The 19,777-nt window shown below is 40.8% G+C and overlaps 1 protein-coding gene across 5 annotated transcripts in view; it reads left to right on the forward strand.

The window, feature by feature from the left end:
* slc4a5a (solute carrier family 4 member 5a) overlaps positions 1–19,777 on the forward strand; it is a 44,432-nt gene that overhangs the window by 17,941 nt on the left and 6,714 nt on the right. For 3 of the 5 annotated variants that reach the window (XM_080309055.1, XM_026186978.2, XM_026186979.2), the window contains exons 8-20: positions 1,957–2,012; positions 3,562–3,719; positions 3,813–3,900; positions 5,811–5,965; positions 6,267–6,395; positions 7,008–7,182; positions 13,255–13,388; positions 14,934–15,205; positions 17,424–17,485; positions 17,794–17,985; positions 18,747–18,860; positions 19,200–19,361; positions 19,508–19,686. In XM_080309055.1, coding sequence (XP_080165181.1) covers positions 1,957–2,012; positions 3,562–3,719; positions 3,813–3,900; positions 5,811–5,965; positions 6,267–6,395; positions 7,008–7,182; positions 13,255–13,388; positions 14,934–15,205; positions 17,424–17,485; positions 17,794–17,985; positions 18,747–18,860; positions 19,200–19,361; positions 19,508–19,686 — 1,876 coding nt within the window. The remainder of the gene's footprint in view (positions 1–1,956; positions 2,013–3,561; positions 3,720–3,812; positions 3,901–5,810; positions 5,966–6,266; positions 6,396–7,007; positions 7,183–13,254; positions 13,389–14,933; positions 15,206–17,423; positions 17,486–17,793; positions 17,986–18,746; positions 18,861–19,199; positions 19,362–19,507; positions 19,687–19,777) is intronic. The other 2 variants (XM_026186980.2, XM_026186981.2) reach the window with 2 other exon arrangements.

A 19,777-nucleotide genomic window follows, 5' to 3' on the forward strand; every position in this document is an offset into this window, starting at 1 on the left:
CAACCACCAAGTACCTGCAGAGGGTCAGGCAAGTCCTGAGGAGTCAGCTGAATGGTAAGAACAAGATCCGGGCCATCAACACGTACGCCCTGCCCGTGATCAGGTACCCTGCTGGGGTAATAGGCTGGCCAAAGGAGGAGATAGAAGCCACTGACATAAAGACAAGAAAGCTCCTTACCATGCATGGAGGGTTTCACCCCAAGTCCAGCACCCTGAGGCTGTACGCTAAGCGGAAGGAAGGGGGCCGGGGACTGGTGAGTGTCAGCACCACAGTCCAGGATGAGACAAGGAACATCCAAGAATACATTGGGAAGATGGCCCCAACTGACCGAGTGCTCAGTGAATACCTCAGGCAGCAGAAACCCAAGAAAGAGGAGGGAGACGAGGAACCATCATGGAAGGACAGGCCCCTGCACGGTATGTACCACCGGCAGATAGAGGAGGTGGCTGATATCCAGAAATCCTACCAGTGGCTGGACAAAGCTGGACTGAAAGACAGCACAGAGGCACTAATCATGGCAGCACAAGAACAAGCTCTGAGCACAAGATCCATAGAGGCTGGGGTCTATCACACCAGGCAAGACCCCAGGTGCAGGCTGTGTAAAGATGCCCCAGAGACAATCCAGCACATAACAGCAGGGTGCAAGATGCTAGCAGGCAAGGCATACATGGAACGCCATAACCAAGTGGCCGGCATAGTGTACAGGAACATCTGTGCGGAGTATAACCTGGAAGTCCCGAGGTCAAAATGGGAGATGCCCCCAAGGGTGGTGGAGAATGACCGAGCTAAGATCCTGTGGGACTTCCAGATACAGACGGACAAAATGGTGGTGGCTAACCAACCGGACATAGTGGTGGTAGACAAACAGAAGAAGACGGCCGTAGTGATCGATGTAGCGGTTCCGAATGACAGCAATATCAGGAAGAAGGAACACGAGAAGCTGGAGAAATACCAAGGGCTCAGAGAAGAGCTCGAGAGGATGTGGAGGGTGAAGGTAACGGTGGTCCCCGTGGTAATCGGAGCACTAGGTGCGGTGACTCCCAAGATAGGCGAGTGGCTCCAGCAGATCCCGGGAACAACATCGGAGATCTCTGTCCAGAAGAGCGCAGTCCTGGGAACAGCTAAGATACTGCGCAGGACCCTCAAGCTCCCAGGCCTCTGGTAGAGGACCCGAGCTTGAAGGATAAAACCGCCCGCAGGGGCGTGCTGGGTGTTTTTTTATATATATATATATATATATATATATATATATCATAAAATACTTTTGATTTTTTAAAGATTGATTTCCAAGACTTACATCATCCTACAAGTTACACCCAGTGTGGTTAAACTGAAAGTGAAGGAAATGGGAAAAGTAGCACCAAAAGAACAAAAAATACAAAAGACAAACTGTTTCCTGATTTAAAATGATGATCTCCAAATACATTACAATGATCTACAACTTTGCAATACACTCTATACCAGAGGTGGCCAACTCCAGGACTCGAGAGCCGGTGTCCTGCAGGTTTTAGATGTGTCCTTGATCCATCACAGCTGATTTAAATGGCTACATTATCTCCTCAACATTTTTTGAAGTTCTCCAGAGGCCTGGTAATGAACTAATTATTTGATTCAGGTGTGTTGACCCAGGGTGTTATCTAAAACCTGCAGGACACCGTCTCTCGAGGCCTAGAGCTGGCCACCCCTGCTCTATACTATATACAATATACTACAGCCTTTACAACCTCACCACTAACTGTGACAAAACTAAAAACATACTTTCTGTCCTTACTTCCAAAATGCATGAACATCATAAAATAAGACTTTATGGCATCTGTAGTGCATTAGACTGTGAAGATTTACCCAATAGCTTTATCTCATAGAATTTATGTGCCAGTTATCAATTTCAGGCCTGAAATGATTCCAAGTAGGTGGATATAAAGAGTAATAACTGTATAACTGTCCCAACCTCGCAGGTCACGCCCAGAGCAGGAGTATGAATGATATTGCGGACACTCCAAGCACAGACCAGGTGAGTTATTACTGAAACCAGCTCATTACATTCAGTATGTCAGGGATACAGCCTTCACATGCGTAAGGCTTTTTAAAAGTGTGTTTTATAGTTGTGTGGCTTTGGTTTGATCCTGACAATGACCAAATTCATGTTCCTGTCTTTTCTACTGGCAAATGTCTATCTGCCTGCACTGAGGGAATCTCTGGAGGATACATTTATTTCCACTCTGTTGCCTTTCATGATTGGACAGATTGCCTACCAGTAAGGCATTTCATTGTATTGAATTGCTGTTTCTTCATCGCTCATCAATTTTTCATTGCACCTGCTCGCTGAGGTGACATCAAGTGACAGAGAGAGTGTGCAAACACATAACTCACTCATTAGTGAAGCTGATGCAGTAATGGGAGTTAAACCTGGTGACGCATGCCAGTGCCGCTGCAAAGGCGTGCTGATGTCGCTTCAATTAGGCTACAGGGCTTTGTAACTGACAAGTCAGATTATGTGTCATTCACTGGGAGGGATCGTGTAAAAAAAAAAAAAGAAATGAATGAGAATTTAAAGGGTGCTATGTGGGCCACAAAATTTGTCTGTGACAGTCGGCAGGGGGGCCAGCACTGGTTGTCCGGTTCCGAGGGCTCTACTTATCGTTTGGCTAGCTGTTCAAATTCTATTTTGAGGTCTACATCGGTCGCATGTGACAACGGACAAGCGATTGTTCATTTTGTTACAGTGTGTATTTGCGCTTGTGTGTGCCACATTTTCTGTGTCGATATTGAGCTGGCACTGAGAAAAAGATGGATTTCACTGTCGGTCCATCAGTCCACGTGCTTTGCTCTCACGTGGAGCCACAGATTCGGGTTATGTGTTGTTGAAAAGGCTCTCCACTACTCTGTGTTATTGTGCATCAGTCCAATTTCCTGCCACACCTTTAGATGTAATCAAACAGGTCAGACTGGTTCACCATTTCGGGTCACAGGCAATTGTTTTCCCTCTCTGATTGTTTGTGTGCATTTCTTTAAGGATTTTATGCCCACTTAACTACACAGGATTGCATTTAAAAAACGTCCTCCTGGGCTAATCTGCCGGGTTTTGAGAGACTGTAATGACAGAATGAAACTTTAATGATCCCTGTAGGTAGATCCAATCACTACACCTACCAACACCGTCACAATAAAAGCACACGTCTCAGTTACAGCAGTCTTTGTCTTAACATCCTCCTAACTGAAAAATGACTTTATAAGATAAACTTAAACAGCTGGTTCAGTATTATTATATTATTTTCAATTTGGTGTCATACATGAGAGAATAGAAGACTAATACATTTTTTAAAGTTACATAAATGATTTTGTAAGAAGTTTATTTTCTGTATGTTCAGTTTAAACTATGAGAGCGCGACAGTAATACGTATAGGAAATTGAAGATTGCCACAAGATGCAAAAACAAAACAATTAAACATGTAAAATGAAATATGAATACCTCAGAGCAAAGTCTATAACATGTAGGAATTACACATATTCTACCATGCCGACACGATAATGCTGGACTGCGTTCTCCCTTTTTTCTGTAGTTGAAAAATAAATTCATGAAGAAGATCCCCAGAGACGCGGAGGCTTCCAATGTCTTAGTGGGCGAGGTAGACTTCCTCAACAAACCTTTTGTGGCGTTTGTTCGCCTGGCCCAAGCTACAACTCTAGGAGGTCTAACAGAGGTCCCTGTTCCCACCAGGTAAAAATCCCTACAATATGTCATTGCCCGCCAACCAACAACAAACATCTGCAGTCCCAGAACATACCTCACATTTGTTTCCTCACTCTACAGATTTCTGTTTATTCTGCTGGGGCCCCAAGGAAAGGCCAAGTCCTATAATGAGATCGGCAGAGCAATAGCAACTCTAATGGTGGATGATGTAAGTGCCTGTCACTGTGTGTTAAAATCCTTCCATAGCATGCGTTCTTCATTAGACTTGACAATCTGACGCTGACATTTCTCAGGAAACCTGAGCAAAGATAAATATAAAGATTCTTCACAGTTCCTTTAAAGGACATGTTCAGCGTTCACTGGCATGTCCAGCATTATGTTTGGAGTACGTCTGGAAGTGATGTTGATTGTTAAGCATCAGCTATAAGTGGGGTTTCTATTTGGATAATGAGTCGTTAATTGTTTTCTAATGGCAGCAGTATTCTCTTCCCTGAAAACAGTTTGAGCTGTTATTCTGTGTTGTGTCACTAAGTTACTGTGTGTCATTTTAATAGCAGATACAAACAGTAAGGAAGTGACAGGCTGTTATTTTAAAAGAGTCCGAGTGCAAAAGAAGCACATTTTCCATCCACAATTAAAACATGATTATAGGTTTGTGGCTGGTAATATGAAGCTGACCTATTATTGAGTATTGACAATTATTATGTGGCATCTCAATAGGAGTTCAATCTCTCCTCTAGTGCCACACTGACAAGGCAGTGCTGGTCAAATTTAAGAGCAGAACATGTTTAAGTGTAACGCTTTATTTAAACCTGTTCAAAAACCAAGATTAGGTCAGCAGCTGTCAGTCTCTTCCCGTAATACAGACAATATTCCATTAAGTAAAAACATTCAAATTCCTACTTTAGTAAAAAAAAAACAAAAAAAAAACTTTTTATTAAACTAATTGTTTCATCAATTATTTTTATAACTTAATTTGTTAAGTAATACATGTCTTAACAGTACCAGTCAAGATATTGGACATTCACACCTATGGGTACACAGCTCTGCCACCACACAGCAGCAGCTGTCATGAAACTCTATGTATGCGTCATTGCAATAGCATGATTGGCTCATATTAACAGATTTCTACTGAGGATTCTTTGAGTGCCATGCTTCTCTCCTACAGGCTCTCATGTTCAGTTATTAGGCTTAACTTTGATGACTTTGACCATGTTCTGTCCTTTCAGTAGAACAGTTTGTGCAGTTGATAATTATTATTTGCTGTAAAGAACTGAATTTACTCAATAATAATAACTAGCATTAGCATTAACCTCTGATTGGTGCTAAACATTAGCATGTTTAACTAAGACGGTGAGCATTTACACCACTGCACCGGCTAGATTTAAGCATGTTAATGTAGTCATTGTGCTTATGTTAGCGTTCTCTTACACAGAGTCAATAGTGCTGGTTATACACACATTCATTGACTCTATAACATTAGCATTACAGTCAAACTGTATTGCTAATTTTTCGTAATCTTCTTAATGGCAAAATGTCCTTTTGCTTGAAGTTGTTTTACTACTGTATGTGCCAACAACTAACTGTAAAGCATCGGTCCTATGTAGAAAATAGCCTGTGCAGTCATTAGCTTGATTTAACTCAACCAAAAAACATGGCAGCACCGCGAAAAAGGGCTCTGACGCATCTAATGACTGTTCTACAGATCAAAACCAAGTTATTTGAAGTGTAGTTAGATGGAGAAAATCAATAAAGTACCACATCTACTATTTGTAAAAGATTTCTGAATGGGGCCAGTGCCCATTAGAACATTTTCACTGCCAATTAGAACCACTGCTTGATTTTTTTCCCCCTGTTGTTGATACAGCCTTATTTAGAAACATATAATGCTTGTGCACACTAATCTCTATGGGCATGATTAGTGGCTGACTGGCAGTTATTCTTGAATTGAATCCAGCTGAGGACAGATGTCAATATAGCCTTAACAACCAATGTTCAATATGTCTCCATCAAAGGTGACAGGCAAACACAGCTTATTAGGGCAGTACATACTTATTACTATTACCAAGAGAAAGCGTAAAACCTTTTCTTTTATTTCTCTGTCTTCCTCCCTCCCAGCTCTTCAGTGACGTAGCCTACAAGGCAAGAGATCGGGAAGATCTTATTGCAGGAATAGATGAGTTTCTGGACGAAGTGATTGTGCTTCCACCTGGGGAATGGGATCCCAAAATCCGCATTGAGCCGCCTAAGAAGGTTCCCTCGGCTGACAAAAGGTTGGGGATGTCTAACCGCCTGAGTAATACATATAAAGGTCAAAAAGCTGTAGTTGAACAATGAGCGATGTGCCAAGAGCAATTGCAAACTATACTAAAATCCTTTAGGTCGAAATATCGAGTTACAGAAAATTAAAATGTTCTCTGAAAGAAAGGGTGAAATTGTGCCTTTCAGTCAGCAAGTACCAGTTTGCAAGGTTGAAACAGCTTATAGACAGACCATTCGAGTGAATAAATATATGTGAAAAAAGTTTAAATCTCATATTTGCTCACATGTGTGGCATGTACGTGTCCTTTGCAGGAAGTCGGTCTTTTCCCTAAATGAGCTGGGACAGATGAACGGCACAGCTGGCGGAGGTGGAGGCCTGGCAGAAGACGAGGAGATGCCAGTTCAGCATGAGCTTGGAGAGGAGCTGGCATTCACTGGACGGTAGGCAGCCCGAGCCGCGTGGCAAACTGCTGAGAGGTTTAGACTAAACACAAGCAGACTCTGGGAATTTGAATATGGCCTTATCAAAATTTGGCAGAATGGGCAAGTTATTTAAGCACACCTGTCCTAAAAAAATGCCGATACTTCCTTATAAGTAGCGTGGCTGTAGGTACAAAAGTTAAACTAATGTAAAATGGACAGTATTGGATTGCCAGTTTCAGCTGTGCCTGCAAAAAGAAAGAAACAAAGAAAATGGAACATTCCTTGTCTTGTTTTGTTTCAGAGTAGAAAATGTTCTATAAAAGGATAAATATGGCTTTATCCAAATCCAATTTGCCAATGATAGCCTGAGAGAGTAGGTTTCAGTGGTAAGTAGTGCTTACACTTTGTCAAAGTCAAAGCACAGAAGTGACTTTTTAAACTTGGAGAAAATAGACTTAAAAGCGAAAGCAGTGACCTCTCCTGCCTACAAGTATAGATGTCAAATCACTGTGTAAGTGATTCATGGATATAGTCTCTGCTTTCTTGCTTCAGAGAAAATACTGTGACATGCTGAGAGGCGGAGTGTGTGAAGCATCCTAACCAACTGTGTCGGTTGTTGTTGTGCAACAGGTTCTGTGGGGGTTTGTACTTGGACATAAAGAGGAAATTGCCATGGTTCCCTAGTGATTTCTACGAAGGGTTCCACATTCAGTCCATCTCCGCTGTGCTTTTCATCTACTTAGGCTGCATCACCAATGCCATCACCTTTGGTGGGCTCCTTGGGGACGCCACTGACAATTACCAGGTGATGCCGAGTGCCGTAATAACGATTTGTACATTTGGAGAAAGCACTGTTTGAAGTGCATTGCAGCTACTACCTTGCTGGAAAGAAAATTCGAGCTACCCAGATTGATAGTAAGCATCGAAAACAAAGCATCGTTTATTTAAATCACAGCATTTGTGACAATTGCTCAAAATCACCAGGGAAACAGCTGTTTGTGGCTTGTAGCCGTCTCTTGTTTGTTATTTCCCTTCTGTCTGTGGACTGCTATGGGATGAAAATAGCATTAGACTTAATCAGTGATTTGAACAATAAATCTTTATTTTTGTAATTTATTATAGATCCTAAACAAGCCCAAACAGATGGGGCAAAATCACAAGCTCACAGTTTTTGACATAAAAGGGGCCAATTAAATCCAGTAGGTGCCATTTCTGAAATCGTCGGGGTCTTAATCCTTTTCCCGAAGTATCAAAGCCTGGTGGGAGTTTCAACCTCATTAACTTGTTCATTAAAACAAGTCATCCTCCAAGCCAGCCCATAGCTTTGTTAAGTTTGAATCAAAATATCAGAAACATACACATGTCATATTTGACATCTCTCTGCTATTAGCATGTTGCTGTGCCTGTGTAGTTCATGCTGTTCTGCCTTTTTCTCTCAGTCCTTCTTTCTATGAGTTTGATCTTGAATCTCTTAATCTTTTTACTAACTATATACAAAAAGTTCTGTATATTGTTGCCTGTGTTCAACAGAGTAAATGCAATAACATTAACTGGTGTTATTTAGGGGAACTGAATTGTGATTTTTGTTTTTGAGAAGACATTTCATTTATTTGTCATCATGATGTTTTTTCCTCAAAGCAGACGTTTAGAGATTTCCTGTAATTTCATTGCAGATAATCAGATTATTTTTGATGTACTTAGCTAACGTCACTTTAAACCCCTTAATAAAGTTCCTTAACAAGGAAGGCAGAGAGCCTTTAAGTCTAGACAGGGACTGAACTCCAACTGAGTACAATTCCACAGTAAGTAAACATTACATTGTTAAAAAATCGTAAAAATGGTGGAGCTGCTATCTGACCGGTAGAAAGCTTCTGACAAACATTTTTTTTCTGTTTCTCGTCTCTTGTCGTTTGAATATAGAAATGCTCTTTATATATGAGGAGAAACATCCTTTTTAATTTATAGTGATGGCATTAATGATACCCTATAGGAATAAGAGGTTATCATATGTTTTTATGTTTTCAAAATTCTTGTTGCGACTGGAGAAAAGTTGATCTTGCAGGGAGACTTAAGGTAAGTGACGTCTGTGTGGGCCTGGAGACTGCACCTTGCTTTGATTGCTTTAATTGTCCATGATTTTGATGAACCTGGTTGTAAAAAGTCTTTAAAAAATAATTTTAACATTTTGATGGCTGGCAACAAGACATATTTACTAACATTAAGTTTTCAACAATAACACAGTCACATTAGTTAAAACACAGAAAACAGAACGCCTTTAGAAGAGCACAGTGAGACCAGATAAACAGAAACACTGGCTGTGATGTCACTTGTCATGTCGGCACAACAAGACGCAGATGAATGTTTTTTTTGTGTGTTTTTGTTCTGGCTCCCTGTGAATGAGGAAACAGCTGCACTTTGGCCTTCTGGTGGTCACAGAACCTGGTGGAAAATTCTGCAATGTATGTTTTATGTTATGCTATGAAAGAGAGTGATGCTTTCAGCACTGCTGTTTGACAGCATTGGCCATGAATTATTTAATATTACTGTAGATCCACCGTTATTGTTCTGATCTGTCAAGATGGCTCAGCCTTCAGATTTTTTTTATTATGGTTAAAAAAAATCCACAATATCTGATGTAATGCAGAGTTATAAGAGTGTAAAAAAAACAACTTAACTGTAATTATGTATCTTCAATCTTGCAGGAATGTACAGTACAGTGGAACAGCAAAAACCTGACACATGTGGCCCTTCAGTTGATGCAACTGTTGTTCACTGAAGCCTCATTAGAAATGGTCTCAGTAGAAAGGTGGCTTTAAGAAGCCATTGAAAACAGGAAGGTATACAGAATTACACGAGAACTGGAAATTCAGTGGCAACGCATCTTATGTCATTATAAATCCAAATTCAAATCATTCTCCTTTTAATATCCAGCCATCTGTAAAACACAGTGGAGGCTCTGTCATGGTTTGGAGCTATATTTCAGCCAGTGGTGTTGATGAAAATATGAATGCAGACAAATGCCGTCTGATTTTGATTCACCATCTTCACCATGATAGTGATCCCAAACACCGCCTGTCCAAGCATACTTAGAAGTGCACAATGGAATAATGTCAGCCATGGATTGGCCTTACTGGTGTTACGTTTCGGTGTTGTCAGTGTGTTGTTTTTGGCGTGACTGTTATGTGTTTCCTGTTTTACTTTGAAAGTCTGTGTTATCTTAGTCTTTTCAGTTTACGTTTCCCTGTCTCGTCAGGTCTAATTTGCCCCAGCTGTGTTTCCCTCCTGTGGTCCATTCCCTGATTGCTCCTTCTATGTATTTAAGCCCTGTGTGTCAGTTGGTCATGGTCGCGATCTCCCCCGTGTTGTAAATAGTTGGGTGTTTTGTTGTCAAGAAATAGTTTGTTGTAAATAGCTGTAAATAGATTTGTCGATACTTTCGTTTTGGGATTTTGGTGGTGAGCTTTAGTGGGGGTTTTTTTGTGTGTTTTTCTTTCTTTATTTTTACTTTTTTCGTGTTGCACTCCGGTTGCCTAGGCCGGGGTGTAACATATGGGGGCTCGTCCAATCGCTGGAGGGTCCGAGGGCCGCTTCAGCCTTCATCCGCCTTCGCTGGAGGGTCCGTGGGACCGCTCCAGCCTTCATCTGCCTTCGCTGGAGGGCCCGGGGACCGCTCCAGCCGTCCGCCGTCGCTGGAGGGTCCGAGGGAGGGACCGCTTCAGCCGTCTGTCTTCGCTGGAGGGTCCGAGGGACCGCTCCAGCCTTCATTCGCCTTCGCTGGAGGGTCCGGGGGACCGCTCCAGTCTTCATCTGCCTTCGCTGGAGGGTCCGAGGGACCGCTCCAGCCTTCGTCGTCTGCTGGAGGGTCAGTGGGACCGCTCCAGCCTTCATCAGCTTCGTCCGTCTTCGCTGGAGGGTCCGAGGCACCGCTCCAGCCTTCGTCTGCCTTCGCTGGAGGGTCCGTGGGACCGCTCCAGGCTTCATCCGTCTTCGCTGGAGGGTCCGTGGGACCGCTCCAGCCTCCACCAGCCTTCATCCGGTTTTGATCAAACATTTCACTTGGGGTTACATGTTTGATTTTTGGGTGGGGGGAACTGTTACGTTTCGGTGTTGTCAGTGTGTTGTTTTTGGCGTGACTGTTATGTGTTTCCTGTTTTACTTTGAAAGTCTGTGTTATCTTAGTCTTTTCAGTTTACGTTTCCCTGTCTCGTCAGGTCTAATTTGCCCCAGCTGTGTTTCCCTCCTGTGGTCCATTCCCTGATTGCTCCTTCTATGTATTTAAGCCCTGTGTGTCAGTTGGTCATGGTCGCGATCTCCCCCGTGTTGTAAATAGTTGGGTGTTTTGTTGTCAAGAAATAGTTTGTTGTAAATAGCTGTAAATAGATTTGTCGATACTTTCGTTTTGGGATTTTGGTGGTGAGCTTTAGTGGGGGTTTTTTTGTGTGTTTTTCTTTCTTTATTTTTACTTTTTTCGTGTTGCACTCCGGTTGCCTAGGCCGGGGTGTAACACTGGAACATTGTTAAGGCAGTGTGGGATTATTTTAAGAGAAAATTGAACAAAAGGAACAATATCCAAAGAAGAGCTTTCAGTGTCCTTGAACAAACCTGGAGAACCGTTCCTGAAGACATTCCAGGTTAAACTATCAGATCTTAATGTCAGCTAATCACATCAGTAGTTCAAGCACCAAAAAATAGCAGAAAGAAGAATGATCCCTGCTATTCCCCTAATCAGTAGTTAGGCCAATGTGCGGAGGACAGATTTCCAGGTTACCTGGAATGTTAACTGGTGACCTTTAGTGATAATTGAGTAGTGTTTCAATAGAGAGGAAAATTAGAGTTACAGAACAATTCGTATGTATTTCAAGATGAGTGTCTCATAGATGAGTCTACTGTCGATGCATCCACTGGCCATTGAAGCGGAGCAGCAAGCGCAGGCAACACATGTAAACACAGGCAAGTAGCAGCAGTAGATTAAAATCAATGGGTGTCTGTTCAGGAAGTTCGAGCATAATTTGCGTGTCATGTTTATGAAGTTAGGTAAGATACATATTAAGTCTTAAGCTCTACGCAGCTAGTTTGTCATGTCAGTGACACAGTTTTCCTCTGTTTAATTTAGTTTGTCTATAATTAGATAATCTACTTCAGTGCGTCATGGTGTTATGTGAGAGAAACTACAAAACACCATCATCAGTTACATTTTGCTGCACAGTCATAATACAGTGATTCTGTTATTTCATTAATGTGAACCTCTCCTCACTGGAGTATTTGGCTTTGTAAATAGAGTCCACTGCAATGAGGTCAGAATATTCAAGAGTCGTTATTGTTTATAAATATCTATACACCAAAATGATATTGCACTCAAGACTGACTCAATAAACTATGGAACTCCAGAGTGTTCAATGACAAAGTGAACAAATTTTACTTTAAATTCTTGAAATGTATTAAAATTATTATTAATATATTTTAACTAAAAAGTACAGTTTTTAATTGGCTCTGATCTGGAAAGTATAACAACAATGACAAGTATTCCTCTTTGGATTTTTATGGATGTAACCCTTTTATTATATGCGTGCTTTATCTTTAGACCTGTATATAATTTGTATGAGGGGTTCAGTGGCGGAAACCGATATTACTGTCCTTTATGTGGACAAACATCCTAATCTCTACAAATTTTCAATATGAAGGTTTTGGTTTCACATAGGAATCTTAAATTCTATTCTATTTTATAATTAAATTCTAACTTGAAATGGGGTTTCTGTGACTGAACTAATCTCCTACTCACTGTAACTCCTCCACTGTCTCCTTTTGTCTTTATAATTATTATTTATTTATTTATTTTTTTGTTTTGTTTTTACTTTTTATGATTACTCTACAATGTCCTTTAAGTACTTTCTGTTTGTTAAAAAGGAAAAAATGCTAATAAAAAGAGATTTGCAAAAAAAAAAAAAAGTACTGTTTTTAAATTTAATGTTGCAGAAACAACAAAATAATTTCTAGCGCTCAGTGGATCTGCGCTCGACAATGCAGCCTAGGCGGAGTAGTCGAACGCAGATCCACTGAGCTCTCAACACAGACAGCATCGTCAGAAGAAAAGTTGATAAAATAAATTAAACATTTTGTATTGTTCGATACATATGTGTACCGAACCGAAAGCACTGTATCGAACGTATATATATATATATATAAGAGAGCTTGTGCTGGGATGCCATCTGGTCCAGCTGCCATCCATGTGTTGTCTGTGAAGGTTCTCAGTCATCCAGGTCATCGTAGTCAAAGGAGCTTGCAAAGTAAAGCGTCTGGACTTCTTTAAGTTGCTTGAAGACTTTTCACCTCTCATCCGAGAAGCTTCTTCAGTTCTAAGTTAGAACGGATGAGAGGTGAAACGTCTTCAAGCAACTTAAAGAAGTCCAGACGCTTTACTTTGCAAGCTCCTTTGACCATCCATGTGTTGATTTTTCTGACATGTTCTAGTTCATTGTGAGCTGTTCTCTTTTTTCTTGTTAAGCATCAATATCTTTGCACCACACAAAAACAAACTGTCATTGACAAAAACACAGGTCCAGGCAGAAATAACTCCAGATTAGTGCTTTGACTTGCCTATATTGCTTCCCTGTGAAGCCTTTTGCATTATGTCTAATGCTCTCAAACACAGCAGTTGCTATCACCTTTCTCCCACCAACACACAAAGAAGTCTTTGTTTTTTTGTTACTCTGCTCTCCTTCTCGTCTTGAATTGCTGTCTTAATCAGCAACAGAACACTTTGCGATTTTTAGTCACCTGTTAATTTCACAAATTGGTGTGGGAATCTCATTCCACAGCAGCACTTATTTCAACCCTATTACCTCTCTTTCTCTCTGTCTCTCTCTCTCTTTGCCAACAGGGTGTGATGGAGAGTTTCCTGGGTACAGCCCTGGCTGGTTCTGTCTTCTGTTTCTTTGGTGGTCAGCCCCTCATCATCCTCAGTTCCACTGGACCCATCCTCATCTTTGAAAAGCTGCTGTTTGAGTTCAGCAAGTGAGCTGCTTTAGAGCATAGTAGATTTATATACTGGGAAGGTTCATGTTCTGAAGAGACCTCAGTAATGTCAGGAGTAAACATCTCATCTCACCACATTATTATGTTTACGGTTTGCATTAAAATCATTTTAGGTTGAAGAGTTTCAGTTGAAATGCTATGTGCAGTATGTGGGAGCATATGTATGGCTTTATTTACTTCAGGCTGAATGCAAATCCAAATTTCTGAAATGCTGCAGAAAGAAGAAGATGAAGAAAAAAAGGATTAATGCCTTGATTCTAATTTGCTGGTTACTTTAACCAGAAAACAGCCAGAGAAGCGCTTTTGCCATTCTGATCTTTGCTCTGACTGCAGTTCTGCTGAAGTAATGAGTTCAGCTACCATTAAATACCAACCCTCAAATCCACTTTGCAATCACTTGTACTTACCTCAATTTATATTGACAGCCCTGATACCACAGAGTATAAATGTAAACACAGCCTGCTACATAGTGTTTGTACTGAAACAGTGAACTATTTTTAAGTGTGAACAAAAACAAAATGTTAACCAAAAATCAAACTTTCTTTATTGTCACTGTGAAAAATTCCAAGAGGTATATTTGTTTATACGAAATATTTGTTTGCATGAAACAAACTAGGTCAAGTAGATGACATCCCAGCCTGATACATACTGATGCGCCCAAAAATACCAGCGCTTTAGCTGGTGTTGTATTTTTCTGAGGATTCTGCAAAATGTGGTCCTATACAGAGCCAGCGTTCCAGAGACAGCTTTGAGATTTCAGTATGTTAGTTTGTATGTAGAGGGTTTGTTAACAAGACAGCATGACAGATGTGAAAAATGCAGTCACCTGTATTTAAAGGTGAGATAAAGATTGACAATGAGTGTGATCCGATGCCTTCGTGCAGATGATGCATGTAATAATGTAGTAATCGTTGATAAACGCTCATGGGTCAGAATATCAGCTTGTTGATGGCCATTAGGGCTGGCGTGATGCAGTGACACAGTGGTCCTTCTCAAAGATTAAATAACATTAGTGGGCTTCCACATGAATGCTTATCTAACTTTATCACATTTAACTGTGTAAAAACTGAATAAACTTGGAAAAACAATCAACAGTTTAAATATACAGAATTATAACCAGTTTGAATGTAATAAATTAAAAAAAACATTAATTAAAACTTTTTTAAACTTGCGTAGATTTAATTGTGGAAAGAATTATAATTATATGCATGCAAAGTATATATGCATGATAATAGATCTATTTTGTGCACGTGACTGATAAGATGATGATATAAAGAAGGAAGGATAAGAAGTCCAAACCGAGTCCTTCTTGTTTAGTTGGTGATTTTGCTCGCACATATCATGTGTTTGATTACTCAAGCCTTGATATTTGTCTGTAAACACTCCAAGCACGGTTGTTTTCCCCCATCAAGCTGCTCTATATTCACAGATAATGTACTGTTTGCACAAAACTGGACATCTTTGTGTTCTGTGCCTAAATTCATCATTGCTCCCACCTGTTTTTCTGACCTGTCTCTTCCACAGGAGCAACAGCATAGATTACATGGAGCTGCGTCTGTGGATCGGCATGCACTCGTGCCTACAGTGTTTCATCCTCGTAGCTACAGATGCCAGTTACATCATCAAATACATGACGCGTTTTACTGAGGAGGGCTTCTCCAGCCTTATATCCTTCATCTTCATCTCTGACGCCATCAAGAAGATGGTGGGCGCCTTCAAATATTATCCCATCAACACAGACTTTAAGCCCGACTATGTCACCACCTACAAGTGCGAGTGCCTGGCCCCAGACCCGAGTGAGTTCACCCCTTGACTCAGGGATAGAGAGAAAAGGGGGATTATTAGTCTCATTGGACTGACATGACAGGCACATTACAGAAGCAAACGCATGTGTGTGTTCACTTTATCAACAGCTTTTTTTGAGAATGCCGTCAGCTTTAATGTCTTGACTTCATTGGTTTAATTATTACTTATGACAATATGTGAATAAATGCAGTACAGCAAACTAAATAACTTTAATTATGCATAGGGCTCATGATAGGGTCATGAAGCAGGATTTATTAACAAGATCTGTTGATTGTTGACAAGAAAAGAAATTATCACTCAGTGTTATTGTGAATTTTATTTATCTCAGCTTTGGTACTTATTTCACAGTTAAAATATTTAAACTAATTTCTCACGTATATCAGAAAAAAGATTTCAAATGAATGGCTGTCGAGGTAATAATGCGCATCAGTTTTTAGTCGATCAGGTAATAATGAAACGTTTGCCTGCTACAAAGAAATGTTAGATCTTTTTTTTTTGTCCACTGGTTTCCTTTGCAGTGTTTGCTCACTGACAGAGCGTTCACTTTAATGGCATACATCATTAATGTGTCTCCTAGCAGATGCCTATTTTAAGCTGCTACCAGTCCACATTATTTAGCACACCGAAGATTAAATTATACTGTTTTAGCTGTTTTTGACCATCTATAGCTGTACAGGCATATCAAGCATATGTTGGAGGCAACTTATTACAACTATTAACATCACACAGAGAGGACTGACAAATAACTACACTATAATAGGTCTGTGGATGTCTTTGTCATCATTTCTTTATAACCATACTTGTGATGATATCTGGAGTAGAGTTATAATAGTTTTGTATTTTCTAATTACTATTTATTTTTATTTCATTTTCACCTTTTGGTTGCGATTTAGTGTAGTCATTTCAGCAGTATTGTTATTGTTTGAAAATGCAAAGTTTTAGTTTCCGTTTTAGTCTTTATAATTAGTATTACTGTCTGGGGGAGGCAGACAGGGGCGCCACCGGGAAGGGGTTGGGGTGGTGGCGGTCCTATGTTGGTAATAATGTAATAAGTTTGCAGAAAAGCTGGTGCCAATCCATGGACAGATCACTGGTGCATCTCAATGCCAACACAGAGACAGGCAACAGTTCACACTCTTACCTGATCCAACACTTATCTGTCTTTATTGAATAAGTTTCATCAATCAGTCAATTAAAGCAGATTTTTATGCATTTCAAAATCTTAATTGTTTTTTATATGTACCTATTTTCAGTGATATCAGCTATAATAGCAGGAAATTAACTAGGCATATCGTTCTTTTTTTCTGTTTTTGCCATCTTTTTCAAGTAACCTACATTTGACAGCAGCATAATGAAAATGGAAAGTTCTGTTTTCGGTGTGCCACCCCAATATGTTTGGTGCCCCCCATATGGCCACGCCTACAAAACAAATCTGGAGCCCCCCCGATGTAAGAGGCATGATTTAGGAAAATCAGTACAGGTATTGCAAGAAAATACAAGCAACTTTTTAACCCTCTCAGGCTCAAATTAAACTTTTTGTTGCTAATGCACAACCAAGTCCTGCAGTGGTACTTCTGAGTAATCAGGTTGTTAGTTTTTAACTGTTGCAAATCGGCAACGCCTGCCTTGAGAGGGTTAAAAGCGGTTGACTCGCAGTCCTGTAGATATACAGAGCCTCAAATATACCACTAAAACGAAGTATATTTCCTCTAGATTTTTATTTTATTTTACTTCATTTTTTGAAGTTCACAAAATCGCTTCAGAGAGTTTTGATTTTTTTAAAAAGTGATTTAGTTTAGTTTTCTTTTTTTGTTTGTTTTGTTTTAGTTAATTATAGTAACCTTGGTCTGCAGTGCTGAACAACAGCTTTATTCTTCTTGGGTTGGGGGGTTTGATGATGGTAATCTACCCACCTTTTTTCAAGTGCAGGTAATTTGCAGTCATTTCTGCAGACATTGATTTCTGTAACTGATTGTTATCCTTTTTTGCTTTTGCCATGCACAAACAATTTGGCTGCCGTCTCTTGCAAGTGAGTACCCCTTTGTCTGTCTGCATGAGACTCGGAGTGCTCTCTGTCCAGCTGCTGGATTCTCATTATATTTTGCGTTTCTTCTTTCCTCCCCTTTTGTTTTCTTCATCACCCCATCTACGCTATCCGACTCATTACCTGCCTCCTCCCTACTCTCTCTCTCCCCAATCCGTGAACAGTGGCTGCAATGATCTTCAATGGTTTAGCTCCAATGCCAGATAACAGCTCTAGTGTCTCTGGGGTGAGTGCTTGCTTTCATTAAATGTTTAATTTTCTACTTTTTGTTGCTATATTTCAAGATAAATGTCCACAGAGTTGGCGACATTGCAGCTGCAGACATGCTTTGTTTACAGCTAACCCAGGTGTCAGCTCTGTCTCTAAAAAGAAGTCGCTTTCCCTCCTCTGTGTCTGCGTCTCTCCATCAACCCCACTGACCTTTCACTATTACTAACTTTACATCTGCGCCGACAATTTTTCGCTCTCTACGTGTCTTTGTCGAAACACTACGCTCTTCTTCATCCTCTCTTACTGCTGCCAACACCATCCCAGTTGAATGTGACAGCTCTGGACTGGAGCCAGCTGAGCAAGAAGGAGTGTGTGAAGTATGGAGGCTCTCTGGTGGGAAAGTCCTGCAAGTACGTCCCCGATCTGGCCCTCATGTCCTTCATCCTCTTCTTTGGCACCTACTCCATGACCGTCTCCCTCAAGAAGTTCAAGTTCAGCCGCTACTTCCCAACCAAGGTGGGTAAACTATCTGTCAGGTGGAGGTAAGAAGAAACTAGACTGAATACATGTATGTAAACAGTGAAGCTGCAAGTAGAGGTAGTGAAGTTAGATGTATTTAAATACCTGGGATCAGGTATGGACAGGATTAAATATGAGCATATCAGAGGGACAGCTCAGGTTTAGCGGTTTGAAAAAAGTCAGAGAAGCAAGCCTGAGATGGTTTGGGCATGTGCAGCAGAGTGATAGTGGATATTTTGAACAAAGGATATTTGATATGGAGCTACCAGGCTGGAGGAAAAGAGGAAGATCCCAGAGAAGATTCATGGATGTAGTGAAGGAGGACAGGAAGCGGATTGGTGTGACAGAAGAGAACACTATGGTGAGATGGAGGCAGATGATCTGCTGTGGCTGAAAGAAGAAGAAGAAGATAGTATAAACAAAAAAATGGCTGCCAGGTTTTTGAAAGTGTTAGATGTTTTTGGGCAGAAAACCTAGCTATTAGATCATTGTTCTTCCTTTTTACCTGCACAGCAACTCTTCTAGCAGGAAGTGGAGAGCCAACCAGACAAAGAAGTAATTCTTCTTATTTTGCTATATTCCTTTTTCAGACACCAGGATTACATTTGACTAAAGTGAAACTTGGCAGGCTACTTTTTCTTTTCAGTATTTATAAGCAGCTTCCTGCCTATTAGACCTCGGAAGCATCTCATCTTTAAGTTCTGCAAATGTTTATCTTTGTAATACAGACTGTTCTCTTTTTCTGTGTTTGGCACCAGCTGAGGAAACTCATCAGTGACTTCTCTATCTTCATGTCCATCATGACCTTTGTTGGGCTGGACATGTTAATGGGACTCAAAACTCCCAAGCTTATTGTCCCAACAGAATTTAAGGTAATTTCCAAACTGTTTATATATAGAAGAAAACAAGTAAAAAACAATTTCCAAAATGAGCAGCTCTATGACATGTTGCTGTATTGGGGACTGGTAGGGAATTTTGAATGGAAACATGAACATTTTGGATAACAAACGTGCTAAGAGTTAGAGAAGACGATCCATGCTGCCGTTATATCTGTTAGCGTTGCAGGGATGCACTTTGACTTTCTACAGATTGCATTAACTCTCCACAACAAAAGAACTTCATCACACTGGCTTAAAATTATGTTCCAATAATGATCTTGTGGAACTGAATCCTCGCTTTTAATAAAAATAAAGCTGCCTTTCATTTAACAGCCAACTCGACCGGGTCGTGGCTGGCTTGTGATGCCTTTTGGGAAGAATCCATGGTGGGTGTATCTGGCCAGCTTTGTGCCCGCCCTGCTTGTCACCATCCTCATCTTCATGGATCAGCAGATCAGCGCTGTCATTGTTAACCGCAAGGAGAACAAACTTAAGGTAGGTGTGCAACCAGTCAAATCAACATCAAAAGCCAAAGTAACAGTCACAAAACAGCGCTATAAATTCAGACAGAAGCCTATCGACTCACAGCCTGCCCCTTATGAGGTTGCTTTTAATAGAAATGATCTTTGTTTGCCCTGCAGAAAGGCTGTGGCTATCACTTGGATCTGTTCTGGGTTGGAGTCCTGATGGCCACATGCTCCTTCTTGGGTCTGCCCTGGTACGTGGCTGCCACCGTCATCTCTATTGCTCACATCGACTCTCTGAAGATGGAGAGTGAATCGAGTGCTCCAGGAGAGCAGCCGCAGTTCCTCGGGGTCAGGTAGCGTAAAAACAAAGAGCTCAGAAATAAAAAGGAAAGTGCAGTTTGTCAAATAGGCCGCCACTACCGACATCGCAGAGCTACAGAACCA

Source organism: Astatotilapia calliptera, chromosome 12 (assembly GCF_964374335.1).
Source record: "Astatotilapia calliptera chromosome 12, fAstCal68.1, whole genome shotgun sequence".
Taxonomy (NCBI): domain Eukaryota; kingdom Metazoa; phylum Chordata; class Actinopteri; order Cichliformes; family Cichlidae; genus Astatotilapia; species Astatotilapia calliptera.